The sequence below is a fragment of the Seriola dumerili genome, unplaced genomic scaffold, assembly GCF_002260705.1.
Source record: "Seriola dumerili isolate Sdu_G_001 unplaced genomic scaffold, Sdu_1.0 BDQW01000036.1, whole genome shotgun sequence".
Taxonomy (NCBI): domain Eukaryota; kingdom Metazoa; phylum Chordata; class Actinopteri; order Carangiformes; family Carangidae; genus Seriola; species Seriola dumerili.
The window spans coordinates 498,004-519,585 of NW_019174291.1; the positions used below are offsets into that span (position 1 = coordinate 498,004).

The 21,582-nt window shown below is 41.8% G+C and overlaps 1 protein-coding gene across 1 annotated transcript in view; it reads left to right on the forward strand.

The window, feature by feature from the left end:
* Positions 1–2,937: 2,937 nt before the first annotated feature.
* Positions 2,938–21,582, forward strand: part of LOC111216924 (calcium-binding protein 8-like) — a 61,439-nt gene continuing 42,794 nt past the window's right edge. Inside the window, 2 exon segments of the mRNA XM_022738583.1 lie at positions 2,938–3,229; positions 11,982–12,103. Coding sequence (XP_022594304.1) covers positions 3,027–3,229; positions 11,982–12,103 — 325 coding nt within the window. The 5' untranslated portion in view covers positions 2,938–3,026.

Genomic DNA, 21,582 nt, shown 5'->3' on the forward strand with positions numbered 1-21,582 from the left:
GAATATAACTCTTGTTGTACCAAAACAGGCCCTTTTATCCTAAGAGAATCACTTACCTGCAGACTGTCAGAGCAAACCTCTCTGATTTATTCAGTCATTCATCACAGAGCAGGTGGCTGGTCCCACTCATCCCTCTTGTCTCTGGCTCTGGTAGACAACAGTCAGTGTTCAGTAGTCTGATGTGGGACATGGGTCATGGGAATAAGACAGTTTTCATCTGAATCAATGTTAAACAACATGGTGGTCAGTAAAGTAGACACATTTTAATTTCATACAGATTTATTTTCTTTGTTTCCCCTCCACCACAACTTACACCCACATGGCTTTTGACAGAATCAGAAAAGAACCGATTAGATACAGTGCAGGCCTACACATTTTTGTAATTGGAGTAAGTAAAATTGTGACGCAAACACCCACCCAACAGGTTTATGATTTTTTATTTATCTACTTCCAAGCAGAAAACAGGTTATTGCAACAGAAAGACTCTGAATATCAAGAGATCTCGATGGAAAAAAAAAGTAGGCTACTTAATTATTTCGTCAAGCCCAGCAGATATGACGAAAGCACCGGAAACTGGAGGATTCAACTTTGGAAATAAAATCCTAGAAACAAAACTAACTGAGAATGAAGAGAAAAAGAATCAAAACAAAACATGTAAGAAAAAGCCTTTTAAATCAACTGTAAAGAAAATAAATAATTGTGAAAACAATATGAAAATGTTGTCTTTATAATTTCACCAGTGAAGATATTATTTTGAAAGTTATCACCGGAAAATACAGCCTTATTTTGGCTGATTTGAAACAGGTTACCTTTTAAATTTAGAGCTGAGGAAGAAACGTAATGACAGTCATGGAGCAGGTTTGTCCAGGTAAATATTACGTTACTAAACGGCGCGGGTAGTTTATCCGGTAGAAAACGACACAACAAACCGATGAAGGCAAACAGGTGTAGAAGCAGCCAATCGTCGTCCTCCTGCTCGATTGCGTATTGATTTGGTTTGGAGCGTCTCCTTTGGCCACCGGGCTGCTCTCATCAATCTTACCGACGCTCTCCACCTGTATGTGTGTGTGTGTATGTGTGTGAGTGTGTGTGGATCTTCAGTTCATGGATGTTTTTTTTGTACTTTGAGTCAACGGAGCTAACTGGACTCCCTCGTGCGTGAATGTGAATATAACCGCATGCGACGTGAAGCGAGAGAAGAAATTAAAACATTGATGAGAGTTTGGCGAAAAGTGCAACTCGGTTGAACGCTCGGTGCGCTGCTGCTGCTGCTGCTGCTGCTGGACTTCATATCAGGAAAAAAACCCCATAACAACCAGTGTGAGCTTCTTATCTTTGCATACGATGGGAAGAAACAAGTGCATTGAAAAATAAAGGAATAATTCACTCATAACGCAAAAAGCAACACGGATCGATCAACGAGGCTGATTGAGTCCACCTCAAGTCTCTAAACTGGATCCTACTGCGGGCATCGATTAACGGATTTGACTGATCACCCTCACACACTCAACGGTAAGTTGTAGAAATGAGACAATAAATTACCTTTCAAGTGAGGAACGAACAGGCTGGAGCTCATTACCACAGCCTGTTTACGTACTGTTGTTTTTCGCATCGGAGCTCCCCGCAGGCCCACACCTGTTGTTTTGGATCGGGCAGGACCTGCGGGTGTCCACTCAGATGAGTCCGTATTAACATCTGCTGCAGTTTCCAGTGTGTTGTATATGTCTCAGAGTGTTGTGGAGTATGTGTGAGGAAGAGGCTTGAGAATGAACCAAATGAATATTTGACTTTTCCAATTTTTTTTTTTGTAACAAGTCTGGAAATCTCCCGCATTATCAGCTGGAGTTGTTGTTTTGAGAGTCAGACATAAGCCTGTGTGTTCACTGTAAAGCGACATCACTCAGTCATGAGACAACACGAGATCTGAGGCAGAATGTCTTTTAATCAGATGCAGACATTAACGCCTGCTGGTGATGATGGTGGCCGTTGCGTGGATGTAGTTTCTGTCACACGCAGCTCGCAGGAAGTGCGTGTGCGCGTGCGCGCGCGCGCGTGTGTGTGTGTGTGTGAGATGTACTGGAGCTGTGACGGGGGCTCAGCAGAGCTCTCACTGTGGACCCCCGCCGGGACGCCGGCCGCCCTCCACCCACCATCACCATCACCAGCCTGTCGTTTGCGCAGCGTCCAACGCGCGCTCCTTGCTCCACACGGTGGCGCACGCTGTCATGGCACATGTGTCGCTCCCTGTGTGACGTTCCTTCTGAGCATCCCCGTGTTGACCTGCAGAGCGCACTGTAAGCAAAATCCACAAGGAGATGAAGGCTGTGTGTGTGTGTGTGTGTGTGTTTGTATGAGTGTGTGTGTGTTCCTGCTGCACACACACATTCACAAACAGTCTCTTGTTCTTTCACCTCAGCTGTCAGTCTTGCTTCCTGCGTCCTCCCCGTCTTCATCTTTGTCAGCTTCTGTTTGGTTCCCACTCCTTTTTTTTAGTCTGTCTGCACTCTGTCTCTTTTTCTCATTCTATCTCTGTCTGCCTCTCTCTCCCTCCCTCCCTCTCTCTCTCTCTCTCTCTCTCTCTCTCTCTCTCTCTCTCTAGCCTCTCCCTGTGTATTTTGTGAGCACAGCTGCAGGCAGGCAGGGCTGAGTCTGTCATTGGGACTCACTAATGAGCCCTCCACTCTGTCTCCCCATGTGGAGGAATGTTTGCACTGGAGAGTGAGTGAGAGAGCAAAGGGGGAGAGAGGGAGTCAGAGAGTGAGAGAGAGGGAGGGAGGGAGAGAGAGAGAGAGGGAAGGAGGGAGGGAGGGAGGGAGGGAGTGAGGAGCCAAGGAGTGGAGCGTGAGAGGAGCTGTCGTACCTGCTGCTCTCACTGCTCAAATATTAAACAAGGGGTTTCTGGGAACCGATGCTGCTGCTCTGGGACAAGCCCAAACTGTGGAGGCAGCCGGGCTCAGTGGTTTGTGGACAGGCAGTCTGCTGCTGCTGCTGCTGCTGCTGGAGGCACCACTGCATCTAAGAGTCTGATGGAGGAGGAGGTCACAGAGCCCGATCCCCAGACGGCGGAGCCCTCTGGCATGCTGCCGCCGGGGACGCACTCAGAGGTAAACGGAGACTTGCCGGGGAACCCGTACCTGAGGGACGGGACGTTGGACGTGATGGAGAGTCCAGTGAGGGAGCCTGTTGTGCTGCAGTATCCTGCTGAGTACAATCACAGCCACCAGTATGGGTAAGAATCAGCATGGGAGAGACAGAGAGAAATGGAAAGGGTCTGTTGCTGCAGGAAGCAGCTGGGGATGTGTGCAGAGAGGTGGCACTTCTGTGGGACGCTCCCGTCTCTTTTCTCAGTTTGGAGAACGTTTGACTCCTGGTTTGCCGTGATGGTTTGATGGATCGCCTTTGCGCCCACTTGACTGCGTTTTCAAGCACCTGTGTGCCTCTCTTGAACAGTCCATAGCACTGCACAGTCGTTTTACCCATTGATTTCTCTCTCAGGAGGTTCAGGCATGTCTTATTGATCCATAGTAATATTTTTCGTATTATTTACATCACAGGGACAGATTTTGACACTCGTTTGTTTTGTTGTTGCATAACTTGGTGCCATTTACACGAGGATCAGATAGAGCTGGGGGACCAAAAGCAGTTGCTAATTAATGTCTTAATAATGACCTAATAGATGAACTGCTCTGATGATTTTTAGCATCTTCTGCGTTTGTTTGCTGCTGCACTTTACAGTATCATCAATGTGAAGGTTGACATGAGTGGATAGTCGTCAGTTGACACCAAGTTGCATCACTACACGGAGGGTGAGGTTGTCAATAAAATTGAAGTGTGACCAGAATCCCTCACTCCTGACTGGATCTAAAGTTTATAGATTCCCCACATGTCGTCCTCTTGGCTGCTGTCATGTCCTCAACAGGCTGTTTTCATGAGCAGCTGCCTGCTTTTATGTCTCTCTGGCAGCGATGGGAAATTGTAAAACTGGTAACTCCACACTGAAAACTTGCTGCTGCATCTGTCTCTTGGAGTGGAAACTTTTTAGTTATTCTGCTGATGTGACCACGCCTCAATCTGTGATGTCACAGCTGATGTTTTTTATTTTGTTTGTCTCTGATAAGGGTGTGATTGAAAAAAAAAAGAAAGGAATTTTAACCAACACAGAGCAGTGCAGGGGGGGAGTTTACTGCCCCTGTGCGATGGGAAGGAACGCCAGTTCATCAGCGTTATGGAAATGGCGTCATCTTGAAAGGGGACTTGCATCCTGCTGATAACTTGATCTATTAAAGCTGGAACTGGTGTATTTTCTCAACATAAGCTTTTTAGACCTGATCATAGCATGCCACTGTGTCACCGTCCTCTTTACAAAGTTGATTTTGTGGCCCGAGGGTCTGCTGCCGGGACACAGTGTTCTGCTTGTGTCCCCCTCAGTATTGGCTGTTGTGCTGCGGGATCTGATGTGAGAAATTGCCATCTGGCCTCCTTGTCATGCACAAGCCTTTGAATAAAGCTGTGCTCTTTTCATCAGGTTGCACTCTCTTCAAAGAGTCAAGACTCAGAGCTGGGGACTGGTGTGGTATTTTGGTGTGGGTCGTGGGTTGAGTGTTCATTTCTTATAGAAAAAGAGGACTGACTGAAATGTGGTGATACGATAAGGAGAAGGTCAATGTGTTGACATAGAACAATATCATCCAATGATCCTGTGTCAGTATTTCAGAAGGACAAGATTAAATCCTCTGAAGATGTAATTGGATTATCAGATTTATTGTTGGTAGAGTTATTCTTCTTTTCCAGCAGCATCTTTCTCTGATCATGTGGAAAATATCAAGAGTTGGTCTCTGTGAGATATTGTGTTTTTTTTGGACAGCTTCAGACGCTCAGGACATGAAGGCCACCTTTTATAGGGAAGTGCAGCATGTTTGAAACAAGACAACCAATCAGAGATAAATTAGATACACTTACAGACAATTTAGTAAAGTCATTATTTAAGTCATTTATCAGGTCAAAACAACAACAATCATTTTCAGTTTCCAGGTTCTTAAATGAGAGAATTAATTGTTTTTTTTCTGTTTTGTATCACTGGAATTTTTTTTTTTTTGGACAAACAAGCTATTTGAAGATGTTATTTTCAATTGTTAAAGCTATTGCATTTTTTTTTTTTAACATTTTGTTTGTCTTTGCCATTTTATTGACTAAAAAAAATTATTTAAGAAAGAAAAATCAGATTAAATTGATTCTTTTCTACATCTCAGTGTCCTGACCCTGATCTCTTAACCACGCCTCCATGTTGCATGTTAAGGTGTGACACTAACCTCCGGTGAGTTTGCAGAGAGGAATGAGTTCATCAACTCTTCCCACCAGTTCTTTGGGGACATACGGCGCTTTAATGGCAACAGTGTAATTTGCGACTCACTGCTTCTTCCTTCAGGGTCAAAGTGTTTTGATTAGTCATGTCATCTTTGTCTTTTCCTTCAAGTGTCAGTACAAGAAGTGCTCTCCCTGTAAGGCATGCACGCAGGTTTAGTGGAGGTGGTTTTATTTATGTCTGTGCTGTAATTGGGTTCAGTTCTGCTGCGACCCATTCTTAACAACAGTGGAAAGACTTAAAAGGACAATAATGATGCAGTAATAGTTTGTCTACTGTCAGGCTGCTTTGAAATAGCTTTTATTGTGGGCGGCTGGAAATATACTTTGAAAGAAAACAAGAATGTATACGCTCTGAATGCTCCTTCGACTTTTCTGTTCTGACTGATTGTAGAACATCATCAGAATTTAAACGTGAGATCCAGCGATGTCTGCAGCTGTCCCGCGTGCAGCGGTGTCATGCCTCCGTGCTGGTGACAGGCGAGGCCGGAGACATTATGTTTTCAGGTTGGGCCCCGTTTCATTCTGGTGAGCGTGATGTCTCTGGAACGCCTTGAGGGAATCTCTTTAAATTTGAAACAAATTTTCACCTGGACTCAAGGAAAAACTGATTTGAATTTGGTGGTCAGAGGTCAAAGGTCAAGGTCACATCAAGACCTCACATAACTTGAGGATTCATAAAGCTAATATTGATAAAATACACTTAATACCTTTTTGTAAAATTCCTTCAGAGTCTTTACTACGACTGTTACATGTGTCTGGACAGACATGGATGTAAACTGCAACCTGACTGGCTGGCCGAGGCCTACAGCTACTTTATTCACTGCAATCCATTAAATAAAGAAAGATGAGCTTTTAAACATTGAGCTTTTTTTTTTCAGGAACAGTAAAGTGTTCAGGTATTGTTATTTATCAGACCATTTCTGTACAGAAATCTTGTTCAGGTTAAAAATGATGTTGCTGATAATGTGTAGAGCCTTTTCTTCCTTTATTGTTTGACGTGTGACTCTTGTCCACACTGTCAGTGTTACTCAGGTGGATCGGTATATTTGGAGGCAAAAGTGGAGGAAAACAGGAAGACTTCAAAGTCTGTAATCACCTATTTGTTTATTTTCTGTTTGTGGTTGTTGCTGAAATCAAATTATTACAGAATCCTGACCTTTTTCTGAGTCATCAAACTGAACCGTGACTCAGTAACTCAGCTCTGAGAAATGAACAGACCGGTGACGGGGTTGATCATAGTGTGGAATCACATTTGGGCTTAACTTTGGAGCTCAGGAAACAGCGGAGTGACAGGTTGTCCCTGCAATTAAATGCCACAGGTCCAATCTCTGCTAGTGCAGCCGTCAACAGCCATGTGTCTTGTCGGTTCAACATGTCCTTGAGCCGGACACTACCTCCAGACTCACTCACTCTCTGAAAGTCACTTTGGACAACAGCATCAGCTAATGGCATCAACGTGATGTAAAATATGAGTTACTATCCCATTAAACAAGGGCAGGTTTCATCTGCTGTTACTCTCACGTTCCTGTGGGATTTTACACACTAAGTTGCTCTTTGTTCGTCTGGATGGACATTTTTGTCACCATTTGATAATATTTTATAGATTAAACAATCAATTGATCTATGATTAGATTAATCGACAGTGGAAATAACTGTTAATTATAGTAGTGTAAGTGGTTAAAAAGCATCGTTGTGTTTCCTCAGAGAGTTGGAGATTCAGAATTTGCCAAAGCAGCCTGCTCAGTAAAATGTCGAGGTGCCATCCATTGATTTTATCTTTAAGTCATTTCTATGGCTCATTTTTATCAGCTGCTCAATCTGAGTATTAAATCCCAGAATCCTCGCCTCTTTTCTATTGAACTGATATATCACGGTATTGCGGAGGAATAACTATTTGATGAAGGGAAAAAAAAGGCAGAAAAAAGACAGATGTGGGCTTGGTTGAGGCTGCGGTGATCACTTGGTGATTTAAGTGATTACTGTACTTTGCTCTGCTCCTGAAGGGCACATTAGCTTGTTCAGCTGAGACCTTGATCAATTTAATCAAGTGTAATGATTGTGAAGGCTCTGAACAGCTCTGTTCCACACCGTCTTCCTGAGGGGTTGAAGATCAGGTGTTTTACTGTCTCAGCACATTATCTCACTCTTCATCGTCTGCATTGATAAACATAATGTCCTCGTGATATACCATAGTAAAATAATGCAGCAAAACTTGTGTCCCCTCTTCATGTGTGCTTCGACATGTCTAAATCTTTTGTTTGTTTGTCAGTGGTGTCAGATTTCGTGCTCCTCAGTGTAAACATGTCGGTACATTTAATTGGTCTTGTTCAGTGATGCAGAGGATGTCTTTGTGTCATGGAGGCTCAGAAGTCAGGTCATCCTTGCAGAGCCCTGTGTGGCTGTCAAAGCTCCAGAGCAGCCATTGGATACAGAGTTAGACTTGGTGGGAAGAAGCTCTGCACTTTGAGGCAGTTCTCAAACCGTCTGAACAGCCATGAGGATTCTCCTGGGAGAACTAACCCCCCCACCCCCCCCCTTTTAATAAATACATCTGCCGTACACCTGCATGAATATAACTGGATTTACTATCGACACAGCTGCGAATGAATGATTGTGAAGCTTATATGAAACACTTGACGCCGATCAGCCACTATAAATGCGGCTTCAGCGCTCTGCTTTAATGTGTCGATTATATATTGGAATTGCTTGTGAGCCAAATCAACAGTCCAAAACCCAAAGATATTCAAATTACAACGGTCTTAAGCTGAGAAAAGCGGAAAACTGTCACATTTGAGAAGCTGTTAGCGGGAATACAGGCTTGATAAATAACTTAAATGATTGAGTTTTAACAGCTGAGAAGACGGGGTCATCACGAGCTCCATTTAGAACAGAACAGCTCCTAAATGGAGCTTGTGGGGAAATTGTCTACTTAACTACCTCAATGATTTGCCGTTGTGTAATTTTCAGTCAGTTTATTGTTTCAACATGATTCTCAATATTGTTGCAGGTGTTTAAACTCCAACAATCCGTCACATTTTATTAAGCCCATCCGCTTGTAAAACCACATTAATTGTAAAGGAGCTGGTAAACGGCAGCCGTCAGATAAATGTAGCTAAGTAACAACCCAACATTTCCCTCTGAAATGTGAAAAGTACTTATAAGGTGCTGAAAATACTTTACGACTCTCCACCTCTGTTTCCAGACGGAGACTTTGTTTCCTCCGCTACATCTCAGACTTATCTCGGTGTGGTAAAAACTACACTCAGGGCGGTGGCGTTGGCTCGCTGAACATCTAATGAGGACATGTGCACATTTAAACACAGGATCCAGAAGCAGTTCCAGAAATTTTACTTGTCACAATTGAAGACACTTAGGTAGATGGTTAGATGGATGAATGGATGGGTGGATGCTTCTTTCTGTACATGAGAGAGGTCAAAATACATAAAGACAAAATAAGTAAAATCACATATCAATTAAAAATGTTGGCACTAACAATAATAAAATAGATAAAGGAAATCCAGCTGACATTACTTCCACTTACTTCATTATGCATCCAATGTCTCTGTATTTTCTCCACCTTCAGGTAGGAATCTAATGCAGTGTTCACAAATAAACATTCAAAAGCCACACAACAATAAAATGCTAACCAAAGAACTGCTATAATATTAACATGGATAAAATAACATAAGGTTTAAAAAGTCCATTCTTCATCAAATCACAGTGGTTCTCTTTGTTCTCGGGGGTTTGGAGGGAAATGGCTTTGCAGACCAGAAGGGTGGGGTTATATAACTTCCTGGGGGTTGGTTAATAGGATGACAGGTGATTTCAGGTAAGGGTATTAATCTTGGGATTGAACAGTAGTGATCAACAACATTAGCAAAATGTTGTTGCTAAAAGGCAGGTCAGCCCTCTCTTAGTATGAGCTTTCAGCCGGATAAACAGATTACTTGAGAGTGCAGAGCTGAAGGTGTCAGGGATGTGAGAAAACTCACAATGGAAGCCATGATTGCCCTCCATGCTCAGAGAGCGCACACACACAGAACACATAAAACACACACGCAGCTGACTCTTGCCATTGTAAAGCCAAAATCTTGAGCTGCATAAGATTACAGCCTTTTTTTGTCTCCACGACTCATTCGCGTTTTCACAGTTCATTACTGACTGCAGAGTCATTGTAATGAAATGCATGCATGGTTAATCATTCTGATCAATATTTCTTCATGTTGGCCGCAGCAGCAGCGCAGACTAAGGATAGTATACACCTGCGTAATAAATGGGTTTCCTCGCACCGAGAGTACGGGAAAACGCAGACAAGAGGAATGATTGTAATATTCATAATGACAGCTGAGAGATGACTGAATAATTGATGAATTAGGAAGTGAAAAATCCTGACGTTACGTGTGAAGAAAGCTGGTCGTAAAGAGGGCTTTATGCAGAGCTGCAGACGTCTTAATATGCATGCTTATTAAACTGACAAACAAGAAAGATGCAGGGACCAGTTTTCAATTTGTGAGGCAATGGATGGCTGGCAGCTCCAACCAGTGAAGGATTGGCTCTGGCAGGTGCCGAACATGGTAGAAAAACAAAACTTCAAATGGGGTTAATGGTAGCAAAACAACTTTTAACAATTACTGTATTGATATTCCGAATCACTTTATTTGATGAGGAAATTCTAAAAATCACAGTTCCTTTTGCTTCTGGTTTAAACACATTGAAATGTGTTCTCTCTCCATCCTCTCGTCCATCTTTATCTTTTTTGAACTCGGGTATAATGTGCAACTCGTGCCAGTCTTGTATAAGAAGCTGATCTGAAATGTATGTGTGTCTTGGCTATTCATATCTGCTTTATTCACAACTGATGTATATTTTAGTATTGCTTTGTATTTCAGTAATACATCTTTAATAAGAAAACTTAATTGCCAATTAGAAAGTGACTGAAGTGAATTAGAAAGATCATGAGTTTCTCAGTTTATAAAAGGCTAAAGGGCTAAATTGCCTGTTCAAGCAGTCTTAATGTGTTTGTATGCTATCGCTGTTACTTTCCTTTTATGGCAAAAACAGCTTTTGTGCTAGAACAGTGCTATAAACTTACTTCCATCCTTCAGGGTGACATTAATTGAGCTATCTGTAAGTTTTTGCTATCGCTACATAGACAACATTAGCATTAACAGCTATTTACTCACCAGTCTAGAAGAAACGTTGTGAGCTCAGCATCAAACTTCATTCCTTTTTTATTATAACCTCTTGTCTTATAAAGACAACAATGGCTAAAGCTTTTGTTAAGTGACAATCACCACGACACCGGCAAGAAACCACATTTGGAGGCAGAGAAAACTTACAAATAGCCACTTTAAGAGCTACCTAAAGTATTTTTTTGCTCTCAGCTAAAAGATTGTTCTTAAAATGTTTTCTTACTGATAAAGGATGAATAACATTAATAAAACATCGATTGTACATTAAGTATGCCTTATTGCAGAGGAATATGATGAATGTGCAGTATGTCATCTTTTCAAAAGAGATGGATTGGACGAAACCAGCAACATAACAAGCTGAAAAATTAGACTCATTCAGCTCAGGAGAGCTCAGATTTGTTCATTTGGTTAGCGACCTAGAACAACAGCCTGCGTGTGTGATGCTGCTTAAAAACCCAAAGAACAGAACTGCTGTACATCCATACTGTCGTAGTTTTCCAAAGAGCATGTTTCCCTTTTAAACTCATGTTAAATGTTGCATGTTTTTTTTTTATTACCAAAGCTTTTGTAATTGTGTGGCTTACTCGCCTCTGCAGAAACATGGTGTAAACTTCAACTGATGAAAGAGACAAACACATCCAGAAGCCCAGCGCTTCAGAGAAGTTCAGCGCTCTGTGTCACTCTCTGTGTAATATCTCAGCCCATTTTTGAACTCCTCGCTCTGTCTCAGAAGCATCTTCTCAAAGTGCTCATCCAGACGAAATCCAATTAGAGAGAAGGAAGTAGTCGCCCCAAATCTCTCTCCTCGCTATGCTCTTATTTTCCTCCTGTGCCCTTGGGCTTCAATTTATTGAATAATTAATTGCCTCAGTCACATTTGCACATACAGTATACATGCGCAAGCTCTCACACAGCCACACATACACACACTTCCACTACATTTACCTCTAGTTATATGAGTCTCCCTCACTGTGTGACTTCCCACTTAGTGAATGAGTCCTGCCTCTTTTATGGAGCTCGTTTATGCTGTGGCCCTTGGACGTTAATTTGTTTTAGCTTCACCAATATCACAAATGGGCAGAGCAGCTCCCTGTAGCTGATTATGGGTTCACATTTCATGTTGCTTTTCTCTTGATTTAGTTTTAAGTTTGTTTGAAAAAGCGGGTTTCTGCTCCTCACAGGTCAATTTAACTTTATTTTGTGTGTTTTAGTGGCTAATTTGAATCCAATGACCATGAAATATTGCACATGGGAGTTCCCCCTGTTGATAAACATTGTTCAGAAACATGTGTAATGTGTGAAGCTTTTAATTGGTGTTTGTGTTCAGAATTAATCTTCCAAAAAGCCCCAAGAGAGAAATCTCCTCCTCAGCTCCTCTTCCCTGCCTGCACTGCTGTCTAAATGTTTCCCTCTGGTGTCTCTCAGGGAGAAGATGCCGTTCCACCATGTGACGGCAGGCCTGCTCTACAAGGGGAACTACCTGAGCCGCTCGCTGTCAGACAGTGACAGCGACGTGCTGGCCAGCATCTCCGTGGAGGAGCTTGACGGTAAGGCTCCTCAGTAAACTGTCTGGCTTCTTTCTTAATGTCCATTTTCCTGAGTTTTATTTGTGTTGATCCATAAGAAGATATATTTGTGGTTTTTTTATACTAAAACCATCTCAATGTAGTTTTACATCTCCTCTCTCAGGCTTCTCTCTGGAGCTCTAGTAACAACAGGACAGTGAGCCAGTCAGAGGAGAGAAGGCTCTTAACCTCTTTTCTGATTGGCTGACTGTTTACTGAGTGATCCAATAAAGATATAGCAGATTCCAGGTAAACACTCAGAGAAACCAAATCCTGCAAGACTGGATGGTGGGTCCAGGTGGGCGGGGCTTGGGTCAGTGACTGCTTTGTTCCAGAAGTCCTGACGGCTGGTTTTGAGGCTCAGTTTCTGAATACAGGCTGTGTGCGTTTTCTATTTGGACTGAGCGATTTGATACTTTCACAGTATTAATATAGAACCTAGACCTGCTTTATCATCAAACAACACATGGACATCTACCTTTATACTTCACATATATGGAACCTTTAAAGGATCTGCATTCCTACCTCCATAATCACTGACATCAATTTACATCAAATTAAGACGAGCAGGTGATATTTAAACATCTACAGTCTGCTGTTATAGTACCCTGAAAAACATATTTGAAGACTGGTTTCAGGATGAATCATTTATTTAATGTGCTCTGTGGTAAAACCAGCTTTTTAACCACTTTTCAGTTGATTTATTTTCAAGCAGTCACACTAAGAGCTGCTCTATAGCGAAAGACGACAACAAAGTTAGACTGAAATAGTTTCACCTGGAATATGGTGCTGCATACAAATGATAATAAACTCATTGCAGCTTTATGTTTAGTTCCGCTTCATGCCAGCTTGAGGCGGATGGAGAACCAGAAGCCAGTTAAACAGTTACCAAAAGTTAAAGAACAACATTGACAGCAGTAGAAAACAGATATGTTGAGGACATTGAGAAGATCATTGACTGTATGTAGTGAAAAACATAAAGGAGAGGCACAGTCAGTCATGTGATTTTAAGGTGGATCAGACGGTCACGCAGCGGGAGCCACTGCGTAAAAATGACTATTTTGGGCAACAAGCCTGTACACGCTGATGAATCCCAAACCCATACAGAGCTTCGTTTTTCAGAAAACATTTCTGGTTACTTAACAGATCTGTGTTTGATGTGGTGTACCGGAGAGCCACTAGTATATCAAGTCATGAAGGACAGATGCTGTTTCACGTCGCCTAGTCAGTTTTATAGTCAGTAATGCTTTGAGAAACAATACAGTGCTACAGAATCAGCAGCGTCCTCCTCAGTTGAGCCAGCAAAGCACAGTGATGCATTATTCTCCATGTAGTTTATCTCACCTGGAGCATTCGTGGTTTGCTGGCTTCTCTGTCTGACTTCAGGTCTGTGCTATAGCTGAGCCTGTGTTTATGAACCTTTTGTTTTGGACTCTGTCTGAGAATAATCACCCGGGCCTGTAGAACACAAACCTGATCAATAACAGTCTGCCAGAGTCAGCAGTGGCAGCCTCACAGGCAGCAAACGAACTAGACCTACAAAATATTAATCCATTGATGCAACATTAAGCTGCCGCCTGGAAAATTGGCTGCACAGCACACAGTAATCGCCAGATACTCTGTCAGGGTGGAGTTTTAATATGCATGGAGATATTTGCAATGTATGAATTTCTCATTGCCCGTTTCATCAGTTCACGTTGTTTGGTGAATAAGAAATGGCTTTTGGGTAGAGGGTCCCCATGAGGTCAACTAAACACCGACTATAGCCTGTTAGCCCTGTAATTACTTAATTAGGATGTACTATCCACTACATGTTGAGTGGTGAAACCAAAATGGATTACAAACCGGAATACTGATACTGCTGGGATCCTCACACATGACTCTTTCCAGGGATATCTGTGATGTCCAGGAAAAGTTTCCATAATCCACCAAGAAACCCTATAAAAAGAACTTCCTTGTAACATTAGATCCTACCACAAAATCACCAACTGTAGATGTTTCCTTTAAAAATGATCAATGAAATCGTGTCTGTACAACTATGGGTACAAACAGGGATTGGTAGTAACTAATGTAGATTAGTTTTGTATACTGCAGACTGGCCAAAATCGAAACTATGTAAGACTAGAACACGGGACTCGGGGATCTACTGACACAACGGCAACCTTACACTTCTGCTTAAGTCCCACAAATCAGGATGGGAACTGGCGTGCCAAAACTGGAAACCTCAAATTAAAATAAGAGAAATAAAAACAATAGGGTAACAAAAGCCATGAACATGTGCCTTTTTAACCCTCCGGTTGTCTTCAAATGTTTTTATATGAGAAATATGGTTTTCTTTCACATGATTGCCTGAAAATAACACTGATGGTTACTTACTACACTTTTTGCAAAAGTAATTAATGATCACTATTTTTATTGAATTGTGGATCAGATCGGGTCAATTTTGGTCGACAGGAAGACAATACGAAGGTTAATTCAGAACTATAAACATGGTTCTTATATCCCCAGAACACTGAGGCTCTTATCCATCCAGCTGTATACAGATATGTTTTGAAAACCTTTGGATATACAGTCTCAAACACCAAACATTTTCAGATTGCAATCTTTGTGCAGGAAGTTATTTATCTGAAAGACAATCTGGACATACAAGGTTTTCATCAGACACCGTGAGAAACAGCCTTACCTGTCTGTCAGCCGTCATTAGCGACACCTCTATGTCTCCCACTGATTCCTCTTCCCCGGTGCAGCTCACACAGCCTCCTCATTCTGCACATTCAACACTTCTGCTTCACAATATTTAAAGAGGCAATTTACCGCATTTGTCCGGGGCCATTAAAAAGCTTGCAGCGGCGGGCCGTGCTGTCACATGGCCGGCGGTGTGGCATCAGTCAGCTGATGTGTTTTTGTTCATGTCTCATCTCTCAGGAGAAGCTGCTGTTATCTGTAGGGATTTATAAAGCGAACAACAGCCTCTCAGCTCTTTCTTACTGTATGTAAGTCAGTTATTCTGAAATAGCTGGCTGTATTTGTCTCTGTTGTCATTTGCATCAGCCAGGCTTTGTAATGTGAGCTTCACTTGCACAATTGTAGATCAGATTTTTGCTTTTTGTGAAGGTTGTTGTTGTAGTTGTTGTTGTGAAGTTATAGACAAAGAAATAAAACTGGCAAATTCTTTGCATCACTAAGAAAAATATGTAAATTTTTTTCCTGAGCCGTGTTTTCGCTCCATGTGGTTCCTGCTGTCGTTACAGCAGCCAAATATGTACATATTTAAACCAGCACAGGAGCTATGAATATCACTTGTAGGATGTAGGTTTGCTATGTAATTCATTAAAACAGAATTTGCAAGATGCTCCATTGATCTTAGAGATTTTTAATCAACGTGTGTGAACGTGACCATACCTCCTGTCAAGCTGGGCTTCAGAGCCTGGCCTCTGATCTGTGGTCCGGTCAGAGGCCAGAACCTGGAGCTCTGCTGTCGCTCAGATGAAGACTGACTTTATAGATTTTGTTTGAGCTTTTTAGATCTAAATGCCCGTTAGAGTTAATCGAGTGTGTCTTCATTAACACTCAGTGATAACGTCCGCCATTCCCTCTGAAAGTAATGAACCGGATTTATAATGATGGCCACTGCTCACATCTTTATGTTCACAGCTGTCATTTATACATCTGAACGTGTAACGTGATTAATGCCGTGCTGTGATGCTCTGTTCCAGAGATGCACCGTCCTCGCTTCATGACAGTTCGTCAAGAGTTCATCCTTTGTGCCCCCTGAGAGCAATTTGTACGTCTTTTGCAGTTCCATTGTTATTTTAAGAGCAGGGAGTTTTTGTGTCATTCATTAATGAATTTATGCAAATTGAGTGACACTATGGTGCAGGCAAGGTAGAGTAGTACAGGAGAGTAGCCCTGCACTGACTACGGGTATCAAGTCTCACCTTTCTACTCTCCATTATATCCCAAACTTACTGGAGTTAAACTGAGCTGTGTGTGCAAAGACTCTACTGCCACTTTTCATGAGCTACAACAATTTTGGGTAATGTAAAGTTTTATTAAATTGAATACATTTGAAAGCCTCTGCATATAAATAACTTTTGATAAAGCGATTAAAATGTGCTTTACATAATTTGATGGACAGAAAGAGGCTAATGTTTGCTCAGTTTAGTGATGTGCTGTGGTGAGGTTGGTACTATACACCAGGCCAAGAGCTGCATGGGACCAGGGACCTTTGGTTTCAATTGTGCATTTAGGAAAATGTGTTTTTCTTTCAGTTTTATGCAAATCAAATGTTAACTACATTTTCTATGACCTCAGGCCATTAGCCAGAATTTAAATTAGTTCACCATTAGGAACAGCAGGACACCGATGCATTTGTAGGGAATTTTATGACTGAGAAATCCATCCACTGCTTTCACCAGCTGCAATTTCCCCCGGTGTCATTTCCAGAGGGTGTAGTGTAGTATACTGGCGTGGTTGGTATCTAGACGCTCCACATGCTGAGCTGAGGCTGTATGCCCAGTGGTAGTCCAGGGTGAATTTCAGGAAGATTTCACAATATAGAAATCCTGGAGACAGGCTTTACAACAAAAACTAAAATGGGCTATTTTATTAAAGGTTTAGTTAAAGGGCAGCGGAAGAAATCTCCCCTAGTCGGCACTCAGGCTCTTCTTTCACTAAGCGTGCTGAGCCCGACCAGACGGCAGGAAGCCTGCGGGGAGGCTTGTGTCTGTTCAGCCCACCAGCGCTGAGCTTTCCTTGAAGGAGAGAGGGGGAAAGAACAGGGAGGATGACGGGCACCAGCATTAGGCAGCTTGTTTCCAACTCCATTGGCAAATAAACAGCAGTTCCCACTTGGCAGTTTTGTGCTGTGTAGCCTCTGCGTCTCCAAACCTAGCAAGTGGCTGACAGACTCGGCTACCTGCAGGACCAGTGCTGGCAGTGAAGCTACTGGTTGTGAAACTGGAACCAGGTGTACTGAGTGTACTGTCTGCCAGCAGCACACACACACACAGAATCACACTTGAAACAACTTGTGTTAGCAGGAGCTTGGGGAGCTGTCCATGGTACTGACTGTTTCTTCCCTCTCTTCAGTCCCACCGGGACACATCACATAAAGTCACTGATAACACTCCGACGCCAGGAGCCAAATGTGGGACAAATTTGTTGTCAGATCAGACACAGTATCAACCGGAGATCAAAAACCTCTGAGTTCACCTGTCCCCACAACCCAACAATATCATTCTCTTTTCAATAGCCTTATTTTGAATAAGGTTCTTATTAATAAATTCAACTAGAAAAGGAATGACTAGTTGATTAATTGATCAGCCAGTCAACAAAGAATTAATCAGCAACTATTTTGAGGATTAACTAATTGTTTCAGGCATTTTTCAGCAAATGTTTTCATGCTTTTGCTGTTTTGTTTTTATTATTGTGTTTTATGGATGAAGATATTCTCACATCCAAACATCTTAGGTGCAGGTGGGTCAAAAAGTGTCACTTTAGTCTTGTAAAGACTTGACAGTCTTGAAAGGGACTTTATAGATCTATGTATGGTACACTCAAGATAAAACACTGTCAATGATAGAAAGACACTCCCACAAGAGAATGACTGTCACACACCTGGGCACACAAGATAGGTGGAGCCTTATCTATTTAAGATCATGGTTGAAAGAACTGTTTAAAATACTTCTGACGAAGGTCTAGAGAGACTGAAACGTTAGGATGATTAATAAATTGATGCTGTGATGCTGAGCAGGAGCAGTGTGCAGGATATTCTTCTTTTCATGACTGAAGTCATATTTTACGGAAAATTGAACATATTTGTTACTGTTACTGATGATAATTTAGTTTTTACTATTTCCTGACATTTCATAGGCGAAACTATGAACTGAGTAATTGTGTAATAACTGTCAGATAAATCAAAGTTCAAATCTAACCAGTGCTGGTGTGAAACACTGCCTTGTTAGACAGCCAGGACTTTGCATTGACATGGTGTTGCTGAGGAATTCACAGGCAACAAATGCAGAACAAATTCCAATCATCTATCCTTTACATAGAAAGAGGAATACTTACAGTGTAACGTATCATGATATAGGGAGCACTGTGACATTATTATATATGTAGACCACTGTCTGAAGGAAAATGTCAGTGTTGCTCTTGTGAGGAAATTATATTTGGCATGTTTGGGTGCACTTCAGAGAGTTGACAGCCACGATGTGTTCAGGTTTTCAGTTTTTCCTCGTAGTTCTGTCAGTCGTGTTACTGAAGTCAAACTTCTGGTGACAACAGTGGCACGTGTGCCAGCTGTGTGTGTCTGCTGCTGCCAGCCATCGCTGCTGTATCTGAAAGGTCAAGCAGAATGTGAGAGGGAGCAGATAACATACTGCAAGTCAACAGGCACCAGTCATTCAAGCACACACAGTCTCCGACACACTCACAATAAGCACATGCCCTCATTAACATTTAACACTGCATGAGCATCATTTGCATACAGAATTAACAAACTCCACCACTTTAGGATTCTGTTTCGATCCGAGTCAGAGTTTTCTGTGACATCTCTCGTCACTTCTGTCCCTTTGGTAGAAATATTGCTCCAACAAATGTCAGATTTTGTGTTGGAAAGCAGCTCAGAAATCCCCATGTGCAGCGAGTCCTGATGGATAGGAGCATTTGTGCATGAAATAAACTGAGTCATTCGAATATATAAACCTAGCTTCTGTGTTGTTATTCTGTTCTGACGAGCTCAGGACACAGGAAAGTAGTCAATAAGAGCCTGATAGATTTATTCATGAAACACTCTTTTGAATGCAGGGGAAAAGAATCTGTATGCATTTGATGTGCACTTGTTAACATTTCAGTGTGTGCATTCTGGAAAATGCTATGTGTAAAACAAGGCTTTGTGTCGTTACAAATGATGAGGGGCTCTATTTGCTCAGCACCAGCTGTTTGCAGAAGCAGCAACACGCTGTTTTGATGCAGGTCGGAGACTGCGACCTCTCGTCATCTGCTGTAGGTACTTAACATGGTCGAAACACCGTTCTCAACTTTACGAGACAATTCATAATTTAAGTACCATTTATGCTTTGTTGTTCCAAATCATTTGCCAGCAGACTGGTTCAGGAATGCGGCAGTGTAGAAGATAATAAGGTGATTGATGGGCTCATTTCTTAATGACTGGTTCTTGGTTCAGGGAGACAGGAAATGATGTTACAGCTTGTTTGTTCCTTGAAAAAACATTTAAAAAACCCTCAATATCAATACATTTTCACTCAGGTTAGATGGATATTTTTGACATTTGTACCTATATTCTGTTGTATTGTCCTTTCATGTCTTATTCATCTATTCAAATTATCCTGCATTGTTTTAATGAGAGTTCTACAACAAATTCTCGGCAAATGCCAAAGAATATTTTGCTGTTGGATCTATAACGTGCAGAGAGATGCGCCTCTATACATCACTGGAAAAGCTTTGCCTCTGTAGGAGGAGGGAGTTAAACCATCTATTCCAGTCTGGAATCATTCAGTGCCCAGCGGTGTGCTCATGCATGTCATACAGTCATAGTGTTCTTCAGAGAAGCGACATTCAACCTCTGTTTAAAAACACGGGATGACTGTCGGTCGGTCTTTTCTCCTGCCGCACACCCTCTCCTGTCTGCAGGCACACTTATGAAATATGCATTTATTAAAGCACAGCGGAGCCCGCTGCCTCCTTTCACTGACGACTTGATCACACGTCGAGCAGCTAGTGAACCAGCTGCTGACTCAACTGTGTACAAGTGAGGCGTTCTTGTCTCTGCTGTGAGGGTGAGTCAGCTGAGTAAAATGTCGTTTCAGCAGCTCAACATGTTTGCACCACGCTTAAAACAGCAAAGCCAAGGCATTAATGTAGATCACTGCTGCTAATGTGATTTCAAGAGCTCATCTGAAACAGGTTGAAAAGGGGTTAAACATTTTCTTAATGTATGGGTTCAGTGCTGGTCGATACATGCTCCTAAACTTTGTATGTCTTTCAGGGCTCAGATATTTTAATGTGTTTCTCTGTAAATCTCTGACTTTGTGCTTAAGCTTTAAAAGTGCTATATAAATAAATAGAAATATTCATATCATCATAATCAGAATCATGTAATTTGGCTTTTTTCACTGAGACTTAACTGAGAGCGAAGCCTTCATTTAACCAGATGGTCATTTTTAAGGGCATCTAGTGTTAAGTAGGGCTCAACAATTAATTGAAATATTATCGAAATCGCAATCTGACACTATGTAATATGGAACATACAAATCGCAGATGAAGGTAAAATGTGTCACAACATACCATAAATGTAAACATACAAATCATATTCTCCAGATGTAAAGGAACATGCTTGTTTGGCACAAGCCCAAACAAAAATCATCAAATCATCCTCATTTTTGTATTTTAAAATAAATGTCAGTGTCAGTGTCAGTGACCACTGGTCCTGGGACACAGTTGTCATGTGTTGGAATCATGAGTTTAGATTTTAGAAAACTTTTTGCTAACTGAAAACTGAATGAATGTTTGATGAGTTTCTGCCTTTTTATAAATCTGATCTGTAGTTTTCTGCAGTTGAATTGCTGGTGCAGAGATCATCAATGCTGCAAAACTGTGTAATGTTGTGAGCAGAACAGGGGCTCAAAAACTGTTATGGCATAATGACAAACACTGGAAAACAGCACCAGCAAACAGAACCAGTGGTAATAAAAAATTGTCTTTTTACAACTTTGTATTTCTAAGAGTTGTATATTAACAGCGCTACAGACTACATCCTCCAAAATGACCACTGCTGAGAGACTCAACAGGGACTGAACGCTGTGTATGAGCTTCAGCAGATTGGTGTTTTTTGTAGGGCTGTTTTATTATGTCCCTGTAGTTTAGCTTTCATGCAGTTGCACTATTTCTCACGTGTTTTGGTCTCTAGGTTTTCTGTACATTTGGGCCCATGCACAGTCTTTCTTCCCACACTGCTGCCAGAGAGAAAGTAATCTCATCAGGTAAAGATGAAAGTGCAGTGAAGATCAGACTCTGTAAATCTGAGGGGTCACAAGATGTTTAACAGGCCAGCTAAGATAGAAATGTGTTTTTCCAACCCTTGCTTTTCCTCTCTGAGGCAAAATCTGACTTTGGACTGTATAAATACAATTGACCTGACTTTTTCCAAGGGATTTTGTAGATATTATGTTATCTTCTTCACATCCTCTGATAATAATAATGTAGTCTGTGTTTCCTCTACCAAAAAACAAAACAAAATATTTTATTTAGTTATTTACTTACTTTGTTTGCTCTATTTGCTCATTTGCTCTCATGAATCTCTGCTTTTTTTTGTTGTCATTTACAGTGGCGTTTCTCTCCTCTGCTTCCTGTTTCACTGTGTGTGTGTGTGTGTGTGTGTGTGTGTGTGTGTGTGTGTGTGTGTGTGTGTGTGTGTGTGTGTGTGTGTGTGTGTGTGT